The sequence below is a fragment of the Cephus cinctus genome, unplaced genomic scaffold, assembly GCF_000341935.2.
Source record: "Cephus cinctus unplaced genomic scaffold, Ccin1 Ccin1_scaffold0168, whole genome shotgun sequence".
Classification (NCBI taxonomy): Eukaryota; Metazoa; Arthropoda; class Insecta; order Hymenoptera; family Cephidae; genus Cephus; species Cephus cinctus.
This window is the reverse complement of record NW_014332892.1, coordinates 2,671,788-2,690,376: the sequence shown is the minus strand read 5'-3', so window position 1 is coordinate 2,690,376 and position 18,589 is coordinate 2,671,788. Positions and strand designations below refer to the sequence as shown.

General features: G+C 41.8%; 1 protein-coding gene and 2 long non-coding RNA genes across 5 annotated transcripts in view; 1 reads left to right on the top strand and 2 right to left on the bottom strand.

Moving 5' to 3' along the window:
- Positions 1–18,589, bottom strand: part of LOC107263966 (box A-binding factor) — a 43,244-nt gene that overhangs the window by 11,171 nt on the left and 13,484 nt on the right. For all 3 annotated transcript variants that reach the window (XM_015731704.2, XM_015731706.2, XM_015731707.2), the window contains exons 2-5: positions 9,673–10,036; positions 8,544–9,488; positions 1,342–1,481; positions 920–1,258 (exon numbers count right to left, since the gene is read on the bottom strand). In XM_015731704.2, coding sequence (XP_015587190.1) covers positions 920–1,258; positions 1,342–1,481; positions 8,544–9,488; positions 9,673–10,036 — 1,788 coding nt within the window. The remainder of the gene's footprint in view (positions 1–919; positions 1,259–1,341; positions 1,482–8,543; positions 9,489–9,672; positions 10,037–18,589) is intronic.
- LOC112493843 lies at positions 1,821–3,146 on the bottom strand. The gene is made up of 3 exons (XR_003058723.1): positions 2,718–3,146; positions 2,382–2,606; positions 1,821–2,275 (listed from the first exon to the last, which is right to left on the bottom strand). It is a non-coding gene; the product is annotated as an uncharacterized LOC112493843 (long non-coding RNA).
- On the top strand, positions 13,292–16,140 carry LOC112493841. The gene is made up of 3 exons (XR_003058720.1): positions 13,292–13,479; positions 13,702–13,816; positions 15,890–16,140. It is a non-coding gene; the product is annotated as an uncharacterized LOC112493841 (long non-coding RNA).

Sequence of the window (18,589 nt, the reverse complement as noted above, 5' to 3'; positions counted from 1 at the left end):
CATACGGTCCTCGAGTTGCATTATAGTGCCTGGAGGTTTAATCGGTACCGTTTGAAAACGCCCTCGAGAAACAGGCCGCACCATAACTAATAACCCAAGGCAAAGTCTGCTCTCGCTCAAAATCCCATAGTACCGAAAGGAGCCGTGAAGCGCCGTAAGTACGGCCACAGTAAGATCAGCTTTGACAGTTTCCACGCACGCACGTGAGTAACGTTAAAAAGTCTGGTTACCCAGGGCCCTCTCACGAGGTCCAAAAGGTTCTCTTAGCGCCATCGAAAAGCCCTAAGCTCGAGTCCCATAAAAAAAGAAAAGTCCCACAAAGGATACCGGCATGCCATTAGGAGGTCCGAGGTAAACGAATCTGTGATCCCCGAGTCCTGTCGCGGAAGCTCAGTACGAACTCGCAGCATTCGTCACGATATCGCGCATGCTCAGCGACCGCGTGACAACGACCACGTGTACACCGAGTCTTCCCGATTGGTCGAATCAGTTTCCTGATACGACGTCGAAACGCCAAGGACGCACGGAATTCAGATTCGCTAATCTCAGTCGTGAGAGTATGTCACGTCTGGGTTACAAACAAATGATTCCTCGGACGGCGCGAATACCCGGGCGTTTCCGCTGGTTCGTGTCGTTCGACGTGTCAGCCAAAGGAAAACACAGTTGAGCGCGTTGGCGCGAGCACGTGGCAGGATCCTCAGGAGAAGGAGATGAATTGGCGAGGTCTCAGGATGCGTGTGGGATGGACGTTACTCCGTTGTTCAGCCAAGACGAGCACAGGAAGGTACACGAAGACGCCAGGAGTCAATTATTCGTTCCGTCATCCAATTATCGACGAGTATAGAGCTAGTGCATATCCTAAAGAAAGAAAGAGAGAGAGAGAGAGAGAGAGAGTGAACGGGCAAGAGACATTACTCACTGGCCGTTAAGCTAGCCGCTGCGCTAAGTTGATGCCTGACCGCGTTGGGGGTCGTGGAGGACTGTCTCCTGGAGATCGTCCTGACGCTACCGTACGGTGAGCTCAGAGCTTCTCTGGTGGATGGCGCGTAACCCCAGGCAGCGGTATCGTTCCCGCTGACGCTAACGGTGCCGGCCGTGGGCTGTTGGGAAGAGTAGGGTGGACTGTACCCACGAAAAGTAGGTCTGTCGCCAAACGGCTGGGAGAACGCCGGTAGACTTTGGTTGATTCCGTTTGCCCCGGACTTATTGCTACCGTAGTTCTCCGATATGGAAGGAAGAGACGTGCTGAGTCCTGAAACTAAATGAAAATATATTGAACACGTTGCTTGTGTATTATCGGTAAATAACTTTTATATAATATTAATAAACAAGACTTTTTACCTTCGGTCGACCAGAGCTGCTGGGAGGATGCTGAGAGCTCAGGAGGGCTGCTGGTCATGTAGGGAAGACCGTATCCGGTACCAGCGCCAGAACTACCGGTTATGGCACCCATGCCACTCATGGTGCGATAGAGGGAGGGACTGCAATGTGATAATAGAATTTGTCATGAATATTCAATGTATAAATGATCATTGGAATTGATATTGAGACGGTAGATCTAATTACGCTCAGCTCGCAGATGCAAAACCGCCCAGGCCCATGGGATTACTTGGAATACCGACATCAATTACAGAGTCTGATCGATAAGTCAAAATTGCAATGGCGCAAGCTACGGGACAAAGTGTCCCTGTGAAATAACTCAAAACACCCATAAAGAGGAATTTTGCAAAATTTTACCTGAATATTAAAATCGAAAAATGTTGAAAAAAAAAACATATTTCAACTCCCACAAAGAATCACAAGAATGTCTGTAAAGTCATTCCTTATCTGCGCCACATCTGCGGATGTCAAAGGCAATGCTAAAGTTCTATATTGTGACACGTGTTAGGTCAAAAACGGAAGTAAGCCTCGCGGGAGACCGGAATTACGCAAGTTGCTTCTCGAATGCGGGCGCGTGCCCCAAGATTGCCTCCCAAGTAGTCGAACCGTCCAGTAAACACAATTTCTCCATTACCATTAGCATTTGAGACCGTAGAGCCCCTGTGGCCGCTACACCCGGAGCTACCTGAAAGCCGTCGCCGTAATGTCTACGCTATGCGAGAAGGTGGCACAAGTCCAGAGGACTGCACGTTGACCGCTCTTATTTTAAAAAGCTCTTTGGAGTCTTATCTATTTTTGAATTTCGAGTCTCGAGAGTGACCGGGATTCCTCGTAGAGCACGCGACCTCCCCAAGAGTACCGGGAAGAGAGTAGTAATGGCAGTGTAACGGCGGACCTAGACGAGATTTAAGGACGACTATTGATAAATGCCAAGAGAAATGGTAGAGAAGTGAATTCTTATCGGAAAACTTTGTAAGGTGCATATATACGTATATACGTACCCTTGAAGTGCACAGAGTGCAATAAAGAAAGAAAAAAACACATTCGTGGCACCGAGATAAACCAGACACGAAGAAACGTTCGTTTGGGTGTCAATACTGATCCGACCTTGAATGCCTCTGCGGTAGCTTGGCACGTTCCATTGTATTGAAACGTGCTCAAAGTCTTCTCCACGAGTCATCTCGATGATTCGTAAGTGGCCTTTAAAGAATACTCGTCCCTCGGCACTTAAAAACAATTGGCAAAAACAAGGTAGAGCTCGCACTTAAATCGTTTATCAGCCCTGAACAGATATGACTGTAAGGAGAGTTAAAAAAAAAAAGGAAAATTTTACTCACTGGAGATTTTTCAAATTCTACAAGGATTCCAAGTGTCAGCAGGTAGTTAGAGGAGACTAGGATTTCTATTTTTGACGAGAATTCCTCAATGACTAATACCAGCCTTCAAAAGATGCCTACCCAAGTCGATTGTCGCAAAGAGTCATGATAAATCGTTCGAAGCACTTTTTCACTCGTCTAATATGACTTTACGCATTGGGACAGGTCGTACGGTTTATAAATGCTGACAAAACATAAAAGGAATTGACTGGATGATTAAACAGTGTAATTAAATGTAACTCGATGACGCTTCCGTGATTTGGCATTATGATTCGAGGAAGAGCACGTGGTGTCGAGATGCATGAATCATGGTGTCGAATTGCATTTCTTTCTAGGTCTGATTTTTCGTTAGCTCGTCAGTATTGTGTTCTCGGCTATATATATATATATATATATATGCGGAACGTCATGTTGAGACTAGCGGTTCTTCTTGTATCGGATGTGTATCTTGTAACCGTTAGCTCGTCAGTATTGTGTTCTCGGCTATGGCATTATGATTCGAGGAAGAGCACGTGGTGTCGAGATGCATGAATCATGGTGTCGAATTGCATTTCTTTCTAGGTCTGATTTTTCGTTAGCTCGTCAGTATTGTGTTCTCGGCTATATATATATATATATATATATGCGGAACGTCATGTTGAGACTAGCGGTTCTTCTTGTATCGGATGTGTATCTTGTAACCTATTGGGAAAGGAACTGGGTTCACGAGATGTAGAATAGGAGGAAGAACGAGTGGCTAATGCAAATGTCAATTCTTACGGGAGAGACGAGCCGAGCATGTTGGACTCGTCACTCCGTTAGAATGAATTCTCGTACCTTTTGCACATGAGAAGGAAGCGGAAAGGATGCAGTCGAGGCACGCGTTTAGAGAGTTTCCGTTCTTTGTACAAAGTGCACCTTGTTCCTAAGGTTCCATTGGCGTAACCGCACGGCAAAGACTTAATGAGTCTTCCTTAACTAATGACAGAACGTCGCATCCGGGCTCGTCAAGCTTTTCTAGCTTCGTTCGATCGTACGGAGAAATCTTACGAATTTTCCAACATGGCCGCCGTCGCGCATGCGCAGCTCGGTATTCCACGTCGGGACGCAGTAACGGAGACAGATTCTATTAGCGAGAATCGAAGGAGCCTACACTTTCTACGTACGTGCCTTCACCTCGGGCACTCGTATGAGTTTACATACGAGTGGGCCTTGTGTAACTTATACAATAACGACGAGCTTAATAATGGATCTCGTGTTGCTTCTAAGAATCATTGCCACTCTCTCAATGACCGCCATACTATAATCAACCCTTCTGGCCCTGTGCGCATGCGCGGCCGCGCTACCGAGTCGTGAATCAAATTCAATAAATAAAAAGTCTCATTAGCACAATGGACCGCGTAATCAATGTGAATAGTGAGATCAAAATGTTGAAAATAATATTTAACGAGACTATTGATTGTTTCGAAAGAAACAAAAAAAAAAGAATCTTTACGTAAGCAAATTATCAAACGCGTAAATCCGTGTCATCCATCTTGGTTATGAATTCCCAGGAATTTCGCCTAACCAGAGGTTCTTCACTGGGTAAGAGTGCAGAATCCGCGAAATGCAATATGACAGTCTTGGCGGAGCCGAGGTTATAGGCCCCGGGACAAACTGACTATCTGAATCCTCGAGAGCTGATAAAATGATTCTCACGTTATATTCACTTGCGAGAGGAACGAACGAATTCATGCGGACGCGATAGTCAGACATGGAGGGTAAAGAATTTTTCAGTTCTCGATTGATATCGTATAAAAATGACAAACGCTACACGAAATGGTTGTGGATATAAAACACGTCTTTTTTTAAGGTTAGGAAACACTGGTAAATCTGCACTAGAAAGTATAACGATAACCTATGCAAGTTTTTGCTCCTACGCCTATCTGAATATATTTTTTAAGTCTACGACTTTACCTACAAATATTTTCCGTACAATAATGTTCCTGCCTGCTTCTACCTCAGGTTCGGCAGTTCCTGATAATCCTGAGGAACGGTAGATATCAGCTATATGGTGGAGACAGATAAAGTAGGGCACTATTTCATATTTACTTAGTCACATCGTGTCTCACAAAGATACCACTGATCTTCTAACGCGTTAAGGGTACAAGGAGGTGGTGAAACGGCAGGGTGTTTCTTTCACTCAATAGATATAAGTATACACGGAAATAAACTTTCGAGAAAAAAAAAAACCAAACAAATATTTGTCCCTAGGTATATCCACCAAGTTTCCAGTTAAACGTTCATAGATTAAGGGTACCGAAAGTTTGTTCGAAGCTTTTGCTATCTGGACACAAAAAAAAAGAGACTGATTCTTGGATCGGTATCCAATAGGAAATAAGAGCAGCGAATAGTCTCTTTTTGATAAGAAAAAAAGAAAAAAAAAAAAAACGGAATCACAAAAGTGAAGCATATCTACAATACTTGCATCTATGGTCTTACGGATAAAGAATTTTCCTGAAATGAAGGCAGAAGAAAAAAATGGCAAAGAAATAAACACAGTCGACAAAGCAGACGATACGCAAGGCGCTTTCAACGGAGGACCCGATAAGTTAAAGAATCTAATTATTTCTTTTATTTCCCAAACAACCAGCTTGTTTGCTACGTCTCAGATTAGAATAGTTCGATCGTGTTCGAGGATCGGGGTGCGCAGCAGAAGGGAAACTGAGTTACATTACGAACAAATACAATTACGTACATTGTTTTCCAACTGATTGACAGACAAGTTTCCATTTCAAGAAAATCGCAATGATAACGCTACAATACTGAGAGAATATAAAAATACATCGACCAGTCTCAAGCACGGGTGGCTCCAGTAGCGAAATAACGAAAGAGCCATAATCTAGCAAAAGAAAGAAAAAAAAAGATCCACGCAAAAAGAAAGTAATATAAACAAATTCATCTGAATAAATGACAGAATAAGAAAAAATCAACTTTCGATTAACTTCGTCATATGATAAACCAACAAGATAAATATATTATCTGTCAAAGTAATACATCAAAACTCACTGCATTCCGACGACCGAAGATACCGGACAAATGACAGTCTTCACTGGTGAGAATTCCGTGCTTAAGTTCACAGTTTCCCTTTCGAGAAGTTCTCCTCTTCCTTGGCGCTTCTGGTATATCGTCGTAGGTAACGAGAGCGAACGATAAGAAATTTAAAACGCGTAGGAGTTTCAAAGGGATAGAGTAGAGAGAGAGAGAGAGAGAGTGAGAAAGAAGGAAGAAAACACAAGAGCGCCTACCAAGAGAAGAAGGGAAAACGAGAGTGGGAGATAATAATAAACGTTCAATGTGTACAGGTCCTCCCGTATCTGTCACCGAACAGACAAGAACTGACTCGAATCAGCAGAGTGCATGAAACCAGCGCCGGAATGGCGCGGCGGCGGCGGCGGCAGACGTGCTGGGCCCTCGAAGGTGGCCAGCCAGGGTTTATCCCTCCCTCCCTCGTATCCGAGCCAAACCGTCGAACGTACGAACGAGTCTCCTAACCACCTCCATGTCACCTCCAGCTCTCCCACTTTCTTGCTCCGAAGCCTTATACTAGGCTCCTTTACACGGGGACCCATTTTACCACTGAAACTCTCAACGACCACCCGGGCGACTCGACTTTACGGCTGGGCCGGCCACTTCTTGCAGACCCAACAGTGTAGATGTGGATACTGATTCATTGACCTAGACATCGCTTTTTTTTTCATCTTAAAACCTATTTTTTTCAGCCACTCTAAATATTCCGAGAATAAACGTAAGGGAATATTTTATAGATTGAGACTGACGCAACGAGACTATTTCTTTCATTTGTACAACGAAGAGGGAAATTTATACAGATTCTTTTTCTACTTTTTTTAAATACTGCTTTGTACAGTACAATTTTCATTGGCGTAGCATGGTGGTATTTTAAAAAGGCAGATTCATTGTGATAATGCCCTAGGGACTTTTGCACTGGGGATCAATGACCGTTGAGGTTAGTAATGATTATGAGTGTCTGAAGCAATTAATGTCGCCAAGTGCCTTTGAGGTGAAGCAACCAATTATGGATTCTCTGTTGTACTTCTGCGTTTGACTCTGATGATTATGAGGAATCGAGGGGAACTTTTTTTTCCCGTCTCTCGCTCGGCCGAACAACTGCAGGAGCTCATCGACCCTGTTGTTTCGTTTCGTCTTTGTAAACAAAAATAAGAAATAATAATAAACAGCCAAAAGTCTCCGAGTGCACGTGCCGCGTATATATATATATATATATTGCGCAAGCATTTATTCCACGTGGCCATGAATATCTATATAGATATATAATATGGATAATATAAAAAAAATACAACCTCTGTCATCAAACTACGTAAATTCACTTTGCAATAATGAAACATACCAAAGACAGTCTATAGAAATTTTTCACATTTTTCTTCAAATGACAATCGTAACGAATCATCCTTGTATAATAAAAAAAAAAATTCAGACTAAATTCAAATTCTTTAGGGATTTTTCAAACAATCGGACCAATTGAAATAGACTGTACTGTATTTGAGTTCTATGGTAAAACTACCCTGGTGCAATATTCCTGAATCACCCTATATAGTCTGTATACATTTGGTACGACTGACGATTGAACCTTGATTTATTTAGACCATTAAAAAAATAAGAGGCTACTAGGCAAATTAAGAATAAATAAATGCTCAAGCATTGAAAATGAGGGCAATTCTGTCGATATAGTGACAGTTGCGCAATGGCTGGAATTGTGACACGTTAAAGTTGGTATTAAAGCGTCACTTTTTTTTTCTCCTCGTTCATTAATATTTGCCTTGAACAAATGGATTGCGACTCGTTTATGATTATTATGGTTATCGGCACAGTAGTACATCGGATAAACGTCCGTGGATATACGATAAGAATTATAAGGCTGTCTAATAGTTCTTTTTTCTCTCTCAGGGTATCCCCGTGGGCATAATTTTATCGACTGGGGGATGACGGGTATTTTGTTTCCACTTTTTTCTTTCCTTTCCATGGACTCTACGAACTTGCGGAGTTTGCCTAATTTTGATGGGCGGCGCGCGCGCGCGCGCGCGCTACCCATGGGAATCAACAAACACGAAACACTGTCCTCTTTCACAAAATGTTAGTATAGGTCTTCCAAGTGGGCATCATTTCCATCATCGGTTTGGTTTAGTGTATCGCCTAGACACACAGGACCTGGTCCTTAAGCTTATAAGCAAATATTTTTGCGCAGCAACGACGTGACGTGTTCCTTTTCGCTATTGTGCGTGTGTCGGCACAGTATTGCGAGCTTTTGGCCATTTTGAAAAAAAAAAAATAATCCGTAATAAAACGAAAGAAAGACACACGCCGAATCGCGACGGACAGACTAATGTTAAAACAAAAAAATAAGCAACCCTCAAAACAAAATATAAAAATAAACCAAAATTTGGACCACCCTGAAGTAAATAAAAAAAAACAAAAATTTTCGAAAAAAATAAAAAATAGGACACAGTCCACTTAAAAGTTTTGGTCAATTATGAAAAAAAAAAGTGCACGTGTACGTCGCGACATAAATAAAAAATTCCCAAATTCTTTGACTTACAGGTACAGGGATGCAGTGGGTAAATACCTAATTCGTAATCAACCCGTCACGTAATCAGAGCCACACCGCAGATCAAGTACACGATAAGAACACCTCACTGTTGAGAAACCGTTGCCGTGACCCTAGCCAAAGGTCGAAGGATACACCCCCGTGACCCCCCCACAGAAATCCACCGTACGATACAGTCCACTAACCTGGAGAGTGGTCCGGTAGGCGAATAGGGTGTAGAAGTAGCCTGCTCGTGATCCTGATGATGATGCGGCGTCCCACCAGGATGATGATTGTAAATACTCTCCATGTACAACTGATCGGAGACCCTGTCGGCGTCCTGAAGATTGTGATTGGTCTGAACCGACGGAGGAGGTTGCATCGCCGTGAGATGAGTGAAGCTCTGAAGTCTTCCCTGATCGGTAGGACTGTACCCGCCGTCATTTTGTCCAGGGTGCCTATGGGGCGATGACATGTCCTGATCATCGTGAGGACTCCTACTGCTACCTGGTGAACTGCCAGTGCGAACCGGTGGCGAGACCCCACCGGCCGAGGCAGAGCCACCACCGGCGCGAATCTGGTGCTGAAGATACGGATCCTCCGGGAGTACGTCCTCCAGGTGATGATGAGGATTGCCCCCACTACCGTTCCCAGACTGGGTACCGGCTCCGCCGCTGCCCGTCAGATTCGGAAAGAGCACAGCTCCCAGGGTGAAGTCACCTCGTGCGCCCCTCATAGCAGCCGTTATACTGTTCACGCGTTCCACGTCCTCGTCCGTCTCCTGGTGATGGTGGTGATGATGATGGTGCTCCTCCAGGTGACGATGAACACTCAGAGTATGAGGATCCGACAGGTGGTGCTGCTGATGATCCGTCGGGGAGAGCGTCTCTGTTCCGTACCGATGCATCGTCGAGTGAGGCATGTGACTGGTGCTACGGTTTCCCTCTGGCGGGACAGAGGCCTCCGTCGGGTGGCGGCTATCCCCTCCTTCGGGAACCGGGACCTCTCCCGCCCCAAGCTGACCGTACTGAGCCTGCTGATGGTGATGCTGATGATCGTGATGATGATGGTGGTGGGAGTGATGTTGATGTCGCTGATCTTCCCGAAGATCACTTTCAGTGTATTGGCAAGATTCTTCAGAAACGTAGGTCCTTAAAAGAATAAAGATTTGAGAAAAAATCAAAATTTTTTTCTTACCCCTTAAATTCAACGCTACTTTTCTATATATATGAAACTTTTTTTTCAAGGTCAGGGGGTTATATGATTTTATAAAATTCACCGTTCATCACGAATGAACTTGCAGTGTCATATTTTACAAGCACGAAAAGCCTATACCTCTCATGAATTATGTGACCGGAATGGTATCCGAGCTGATGAAGAGTATAGGTGGCACTGGCGTCCTCCTCGTGCTCAGTCCTAACGGGAATTGCCACGGTCTCAGCTCCGGTCGACTCCACCAGGGCGCCATTTTCCATTTCCGGTTGACCCGCCTCCAGCACGCCCACGCCATTCCCGCCTTCATCCGCGCCGGCGTAGTTCAACTGCTGTTGTTGATGTTGCTGTCTCTCCTCAACTCCCTGATCCTGGTCCCTCTCGACTTTGATCGTTCTCCTAGTGACATCCAAGCCCGTAGCGTCGTCCCTGCACTCGGCCAGAACCTGGGACGTTGGTTCGGGCGAATTCTCAACGTACTCCAGTACTAAAAAAAAGAAATATTACACGTTAGGACCCGACGATAAATTACATCGTCCCAATCCGATCGATTTCCACATCGAGATCAACTTGGAGGACAATATTGTTGTCTGTCTTGATTCTCCTAACCTACAAAATTCTTATACACTAAATTTCATTAAATTCATTTAATTTAGCCATTAATGGCTACCCCCTTGAGAGCTGTTGCTAGCCAGTACGTTACGAAAATAGCCACAGGCCCTTATCTCCTACTGGTGGCGCATACGCACGCAGATGGACTCTGCCGGCACACACAATGTACCCGTGGGACCAGAAGTAAGAGAGGCGAGGAGATGATTGTCCGAGTGCGTGACGAAGAAAGGAGAGAAAATAAGTGAAAAGAAAAAAAAAGAAAGTATACACTGAGAATCGGTTCGCAAGTTGCTCCCCTCGGCAAGATAAAAATATTATTTATAATCATCGAGTGTCGTGGGTCAACTGTCATCAAGACCACTGATTATCGGATTTCAAGTTTATTCAAGATTTTTCTATTTAAACGGTTAGTTCGTTTTTATTCAAAAAAAAAATTTTTTAATATCACAATTGTATCACGTAGTAGATCGAGTACCACCGAAGTCAATAAACTTTCTCAAACCCATGAACCACTGACTGGTCGACTTACGATGACTGATCGGTTCCAAGCTTGAATCGTCATTTTACAATTGCTGGAAATGATTATTTGATTTCAATAAAAATATAACGTTAAATGTATAATAAATGATTTATTATCGATTTCCTGACTTGGTTACCTTTTTTTTTCGGTATACATGTCGATAGAATATTATTTATAATGAAAGTAATTGTTCGCGTGCCATTGACAAAATGTTAGGCACGTTGTTAAGAAACGATAGTGACAATGTATTTATCAAGGATTTAACATTCAGCTGACCTTATTGACGTTACCTAATCGAATTGGAGAGGTCAGGCTCATTAAATTATCAGTACCCCCCTCTCTACGGTATAATTGTGAATTCAATAAAAAAACATATTTTTTTAATAACTTCCAGACAACCTCAACTCTCTTCTTCGATCTTGTCACACAATTCGTACATAAAACGTTTCTACGTCGATTCCTTACGTTCGTCTCTGTTCGCGCACGCGCAAACCCAAACAATTGTGCAGTTCCGTTGAAATAGATTATTCCTTATCACTGAGCATACGCATAATTGTTGTCCGATGCTGCCGAGTCGATGCCAACAATAAGCCACGACCCCGATTAATCATACGATTAAAAGAAATTGCTGACAATTAGCAAGGCGTCTGTACGGCTCTAAGAAAAATCACAAGCAGGTACTCTGTACTGTATCGTTAATAAAAAATCGTGCGTTATCATTATTGTATATCATACAATAATTACTTTAAATAAAAATTCACTCCGCCGAATAATACCACAATAGATCGCAACAGCCGCATCGATTGTAACCAACTGTCAAAAGTGCGTTTGAATTTTCTACGTAATTCAAATCAGTAACGATGTAAAGCTTGCTACTACGTAAATCAGTACGATGCACAGTGAAGATAATAAAAAAGGAAGAAGACTCGATATAAATTTGTAAAAACGAAGTAAATAAATTATAAAATCATTTATAAAAAGGAATTGTCATTTAATCTTTTACTCAGTCAATATAATGGTACTTGTCGTGATTAACGTAGTACGGTTTCGTAGACAGCCCGGGCGCGTCGGTCTAGCTCGATTTTAAATTAGGTTAGGTATAGCCGACGTAAGTTGCTGTCTAGACATAATAGTAGGGAGTATTTATTTGTAAAGTACGGGGTAAAGGTTCTTGATGTCCGAATAAATCATCGATTAAAGTCCACGAGAGTGAAAGTGCAAACATATTTTTTTGTTCCTCTTATCGTCCACGCTGTCTCGAGCCCTTACAAAACATATTTTTCCGACGGCAGCGTCCGCGCAGTGGTACGTAATAAACGAAGCTGTTTCTCTTGGCTCCTTATTTTTGTTTTCGACGCTCAGGAATATTCTGAAAAGAAATTTCCACGTTCGACACAGCGCTCGGTTCTCCCTGGCTGCAAACCGCTGTTTTCAAACGAGCTTCATCATCGACAAGCTCGCACGATAACGTCTCACTCGCTACCTCTTTGAACCGCGTCGACGCAGGTCACGCAATATTGCGACTATGAATTAAGAATTGTTTTCCTTGCACCGTATATAATTAACCACGATTATCCACTGTTAATTAAGTCGCCAATTGTAAAGTTAGCTTATTATGCCAATTTTTCTCTTGGCTCGGTAAACAAAGTATAATAAGTCATCGACGACACGTACCCACAATGCAATTCTAACCTAAAACAATTCAAGCCGTTCGGGAACTGATTAATTGTAATGATAAATTACACTGTTGCCAACATTATGAAAAAAAATTACCAACCCACTACTTCAATCCATCAGGAAGAGAATAACGTCACCTGTCAATAATGTAAATTATCATATATACAAATTTTCAAAAGTTGTCACGAGGCCTATTAAAAAATGAAAAATAAAAGAGACAGAAACATCAAAATCTTGTAATTGATAAGAAAATAAAATACAATTTTGAAAAATTCATTATTACCTAACCACATAACCTGCCATTCTAATCAGCAGTCATCCCAACTTTTTCGACAAAAAGAATTTTTAGAATCAAAGTAAATAGAACGTTCGTCTTTCGATGTCCGAAACAATTGCCCAAAACAATCGTAGACTCTATACAGCTGAAAGTCTGACAGATTTTGACTTCCGGTTCTGTTCGAGTGAATATAAAAAAAAAAAATTGGTTAATAATATAATATATAAATTACATAAAAGAAATTTCTAACAAGAACTTCTACGTTATTGGTGGTTTAAGAGGAACGAGCGGAAGAGGTTTTGTATAGCGAGGTCAGAGGTCGAATCCGTTATCTTCTGGAGTCACTACAAAAACAGTCTCTGTCATCCGCAATGAACCGAGTGGATGCGCCACGTATCGATATTCGTAATGCGGTAGATTTTCAAAGATTTTCAATGAACTCTTTATACGCGAGCGGTACAGTAAGAATTGACTAAAAAAAAAGAAGACAAATCAGATATCAAAGTAGATTGAGAACCCCTTTCGAAAATATGTCCGATAAGAACGCGAAACGTATAAGAGTATAGGCAGGTAAGTGAAATAATGTCGTTACGCTAAAAGTCGCCGGAAAACAAGCCCGACCATTGTAGCAAAGGTTAGTCTAAGGTATAAGATCGTACAGTAGAGGTTAGGTGCTAGCTGCTATATACGAATAGGCAATAAACCTCATATACAAGAGTAAGGGTGTGCTCTGCCTATTCCCGATAAGACCTGAAAGAGAGAGAGGACAAAGTACCAGGTGCGCCGAGGATGACGACGACGAACGTCAAGGTAGCCCCGAGGCCGATCTAGTTAGCAAAAACACGTGAGGACCGAAAGCTATGTTGCAAAATTGAAAAGCAATAAAATAAAATCTATCCAAAAATACATATCTGCATTGCATTGTACTACGTAAAAAAAAGACTGAATAAAGATGGTCTATTTTGAAAAAAAAATAAAAATAATTAAAATTCAAACTACGCTACTCACTATACATATTGGTGCGTCGATAGATTTATACATGAGATCGATCCGTCCTCCGTTACAGAAAATTTTAAAATCCCCTTCCTGAAGGCGTGCCAGGTTGGCTGCAGTGAAAATTCGCTTTTTCTTCCATATGATTCATGCAGGCGACCGAATACGGTGACTGACAACGGAATGAGGTAAGATCAAAATATAGTCGATACCAATGTACAGTAAGAGATCAGAGACCGGTGAGTCAAGTATATAGATGTACAGTGAGAAGTAATACAGAAAAGAGAGTGTCCGTGGCAGTGGCATAGAGAGAGATATAAAAGGATAAAAAGACAATGAGAGCGAAAGAAGACGTAAGCGGCACGGTGTCTGCTCGACGCACTATAATCGCAAGATTAGGCTACTATGCCACTCTTAAATGCTGATAGAAAGCCATAATCGCGGTGGTGGCCGCATGCGGTATAAACGCTCGTACTACGAGCTATGATAGCTAAGAGTAGAAATAGTGATAGTGCAATCACGCAGTCCATTCATCCCGTTTTGAAGATAGGCTAATCTGCAGTAATTTTTCCCACTCCCGTGTCATCTCGTTTTCACCGTTAAACGTTAAACGACAACCGTACGACGAAAATATTTCAAAGAGAAGCACCGGCCCGATCTTCATTTTCTTACTAGCGTATACATATGCGATCAATAAAAAGTAACCTTAAAAATTGTCCAACACTGATTTAAAACAAGGCCACAACCCTGTACTTGGACGACGATTAAATAATGACACCGTCGTACCTTTTGTACGATCGACGTTTACTCGGTACTGATTTCAAAGAAGGTTCAAAGACGATTAAACAATGGAGCGTCGTACCTTTTACTTTGTGTAATTGTTCCAGGTTAGGTTTCCAGCGAAGAAAAAAAAAAGTGAGGTTAGACTGAGGCCAGTCTGCGTGCCGTCGTAAAATGTGCAAACACCCTCTCGAGCCTCCTTTACATCTGTTTACCAGCTCGTACTATCTCGACGTCTGGCTGTAGCGTCGCTGAGCTAATGCAAACACGAGTCGCGCGTATAAACCAACGTAACCTTAAAGCAACCCCCGAAGTAAAGGAAAAGAATAACTAGGCGACAGGGAGAGAAAAAATTCACGTTGGGCAATCGAAAGAACTGAACGCGTCGCAGTTGGGTATCGCAGGCCTGCCTGCCCCCCCGCCCCGCCCCGCCACGCCGGTAACCTTGAGCAAGGAAAACTTTAATCCGGGATTAGTGCGGGTAGCGTCTGAGACGTTAAAACTGAATACCCTTGAAACGTAAAATAAAATCGGACGACTTCGCGCGTTGGGCAGAGGAGTTAAGGAAAAAATGGTATTGCAGAGGTAAAATTTTGTATGGTGTAAATCTCGCGGGTTACTAGGTGGCCGATAGTCGTGATAATAGCGATAAGGTGATAACGAGACGGCACGCGACCACGATAATAATATACACACGATATACATTGTGGATGCATATAAAGACGTTAATACGTCAAATCTATGATAACTGCACGTATCCGCGAGATTGAGGTTATCTTTTATACGTCATAGTTAATTTTTAGCTTCCTTAGATGAATCTCTCGTTTGCCTATTGGGTTGTAAGAAAAAACTCTTTCGTCTAGGGAATTAATTGTCAATTCTTTCAGATACGTTTATAACGAATGAATTTCATGTAATTCCTACCACATTCCAGTCTCTTTAGGCCTTTGGCTCGTGTAACGTCACGATCTTGTTCCAGCTTTATAAGATAACGCATTCCTCTTTGCGTCCCATAGCGAGTACATAAAACAGACTTATTTCTACGTATCGAAGCAGAGGCACGACGACGCGTGCGAATTCCCTAACGGGCAGGAGGAATTGCTGAGAGAATTAAATGAAATTAAAAAAATAAATTCGATCCGTGATTCCGTAATATTTAATTTTATCAATTCCATCTATTCTTTTTTTTTCCTTTTTGAATTCTCGAGCTTGCAGTTACGGATCAGTTATGCTTACGTCACGACGCTCTTAAAATGTTGAACTTTACCACTTGTCGTCCTACGCTGAAAATACGTTGGGAATAAGTTACGTCATTATCTTCTATCTCCGTCTGTAAGAAGATTCAACGAGGTTAAGGGACGAAATAAATGTTTTCTTTTACAGATACCAATGGGGCATTACCCCTTGTCTATTTTAATACTAGAAATGGCAATTTTACTCGTTCTTAATTTTTTTCTCATTTTCCGTGCAATGTTTACCAGACATCTTTCTCGTCCGAGGAAAGAACAAAGGAACGGAGCACCGAGGGAAACGAACGACCAGTGGAAATTTTGTGACGCCAAGCGATTTTAGTCGTCGGAGGAATCAGAAGGATGAAACGATGAAACATGTATTGCTTGGCAACGTTGACCCGGCGCGAACTTTGAACTGTCTTTTATTCCCCTCCGGCGATTTACACTTGACTGATCATGGCTTAAGAGTCATGCAGATAAATATATGTATAACGAATATTATATCAGATATCTAGTAATATATGACATTTGAATATATAATTTTTTTTTTTCCAATGTATATCATAATTACTTTTTTATATAATAAATTTACTTTTTTTTTTTCTTTTTCCATACGTTTATTACAATTCTCAAGCTACTCTCGTAATAACTCTTGCGTTTAATAACACTGTGCGTGGATTTAATTAAATGATTAGTTAAATCTGTTGCGGCGGCCTTGTTTTTCTGAATACAATCCAGGTGGCGTATATCGTGCTGCATTGAAACGAGCTGTGATCGTAAAAAGATATTTAGTACCGTGTAGTTACTATTTGCCACTATACCTTTTAACCACATGTGAACTAGGTTTTATATGTCGTTTGCTTCCTCATAGAGGATGCTGTTTTATTTTATTTTTATAACACATTACAAAGAGCGATTTAAGATCGGTCAGTATAGAACATAGTGACATGACGGTTCGGGAGGTCAGGTTAAAATCGAAAATTCAGGAAATTCATTCGGACATTTTTTTAACCAAAATTTTATACCTAACAGGGTGCTTCAAGTTAAGAAGGCACTTTCCCTGAGACGGACGAATTTACGTCCCGAGTCCTTTCGCTGGTTACTTAGATTAGACGACAAGGATATTACCACGGAGATAAGGATCGCCATAAAGTCTACGGTGTAGGTAAAATAGGTTTTTTTTTTGGAAAAAAAAAAAGCATAACGAAGATTTCAAATAATTTTTTACTGCCTGTCACGTATATTCACGCCGAGCATTTTAATAGGTGAATGTGTAAGAGCGAATGATAAGAACGTATGATAAGAATGATCGAGTTTTCGAAAAAATGTCCTTGTACCCTACAACTCGATCTACGAGGATCTAACCTATGACCTTTACGGCTGTGACCCTTCAACTGGCTCTTCGCCAAGAGCCGACTGGTTACGTCGTGGATAAAAGTCTCGTCTTCCGTTCTTTGAAATATTCTGACGTTTCTTGTAGAACGTCAGACCGCGTAATCACGACCATATGTCATAATTAGCAATGAGGTTAGGTTAGGTTGGGTAGAATATTTTTTCGTAATACCTTAAAATACATACCAAATTATTCTCTTCTGACCCTCGCTACTTTACCGACTGCGCCTACGTAAAGCTTAATAAATATTTTTTAAAAGTGACCGTTGAGTCCGAATAAGTCAAGTGGACGTCTAGACGATTTCCAATATTAAAGAGCTACTTGGTAATAATAGCCGGAACCGTACGGATCGTTAAATCTAGTGAAAGACATCGAAATAAACGATCTCAGATAAAACAAACGATATTTCGATCGTCGGATACTTCGAGGCGATTGGTTTATGGTTCGAAAATAAGAGGCTAGTGGCTTAAAGGGAGAGCAAGAGAGAAAAAGGATAGGATCAAAGTGTATACGTTTTGACTCTGGTAGATTTCGGAGTCTGAACGAAGGGTCACTAACCCCCCCGCCCCTCCACCCAATTTATCACCGTGACTCCCCCATCATTTTCGTGTTCCCTTTTTTAATTTTTTTCAATGCCTTCAAATTACTATAAACAAACCACTAACCCTACCGACTCGTTAAACTACCCTTGGAAACTAGATGGTCGGAGTGGCGTTGATTCAAAAAAAAAAATTCCCTATACGAATATCGAACAATGATTCTTTTCTGATCGACATAAAAAAAAAAATATCACTAGTCGTAAACACCTCGTATAAGAAAAAAATACTCATCCCAATATACAAGTACAATAAGTCTCATTGATTAGGTGGCACTTGAAAAATAATTTTGAAAATCCACTCGAGTCAGGTCGTCGTTGAATGGTGGAACATTTAAAAAAAAAAAAATTTCTCTTTCGCCTAAATTTTTTTTTTACTGTTTACCAACATGAAGACGCAAGAGCATACGAAAAAAAAATTTTCTTTTATATGGTTCACACGTCGCGGGGACCCGTGACATTCTCATAGGGGAGTAAATTTGAAATACCGAATAAAGTAGTAGGGCTGCTTAGGGGGTTAGAAGCGCGAGTGCAGAGACAATGGTTGACTAAAAAAAAAAAATGAGAGAAAAAGGGGAAAAAAAAAGAAGACAAGTATATCCCCATAAACCATTGCACCGGAAACGGACCGTAGGACCTTTTCAGGGGAGAGGGAGGGGGGAGTAGCCTTATATTATATTTGCCATTTCCCTTGGCTCGTGGACGTTTTTGAATTTCCCGTTTGTTTGCCATCTCTCGCCTTCGCCTTCCTTTTACTTTCGTGACGAAAGACGACTGAAGAAGAAAAAAAAGGGAAAAGGGATGGATGAACACGCGGTCTTTTTGATCGTTCGCTGTTTCTTTTTTTTTTTTTTCTATTTACCCACGTCTCTCCCCTCGCAGGGTGAAAAGGAGGAGGGAGGATATTTCGCGGCAAAATCTCTGTGGGTTTTCCAAATTTTTTTGTTTTCCTCCGCTTCCC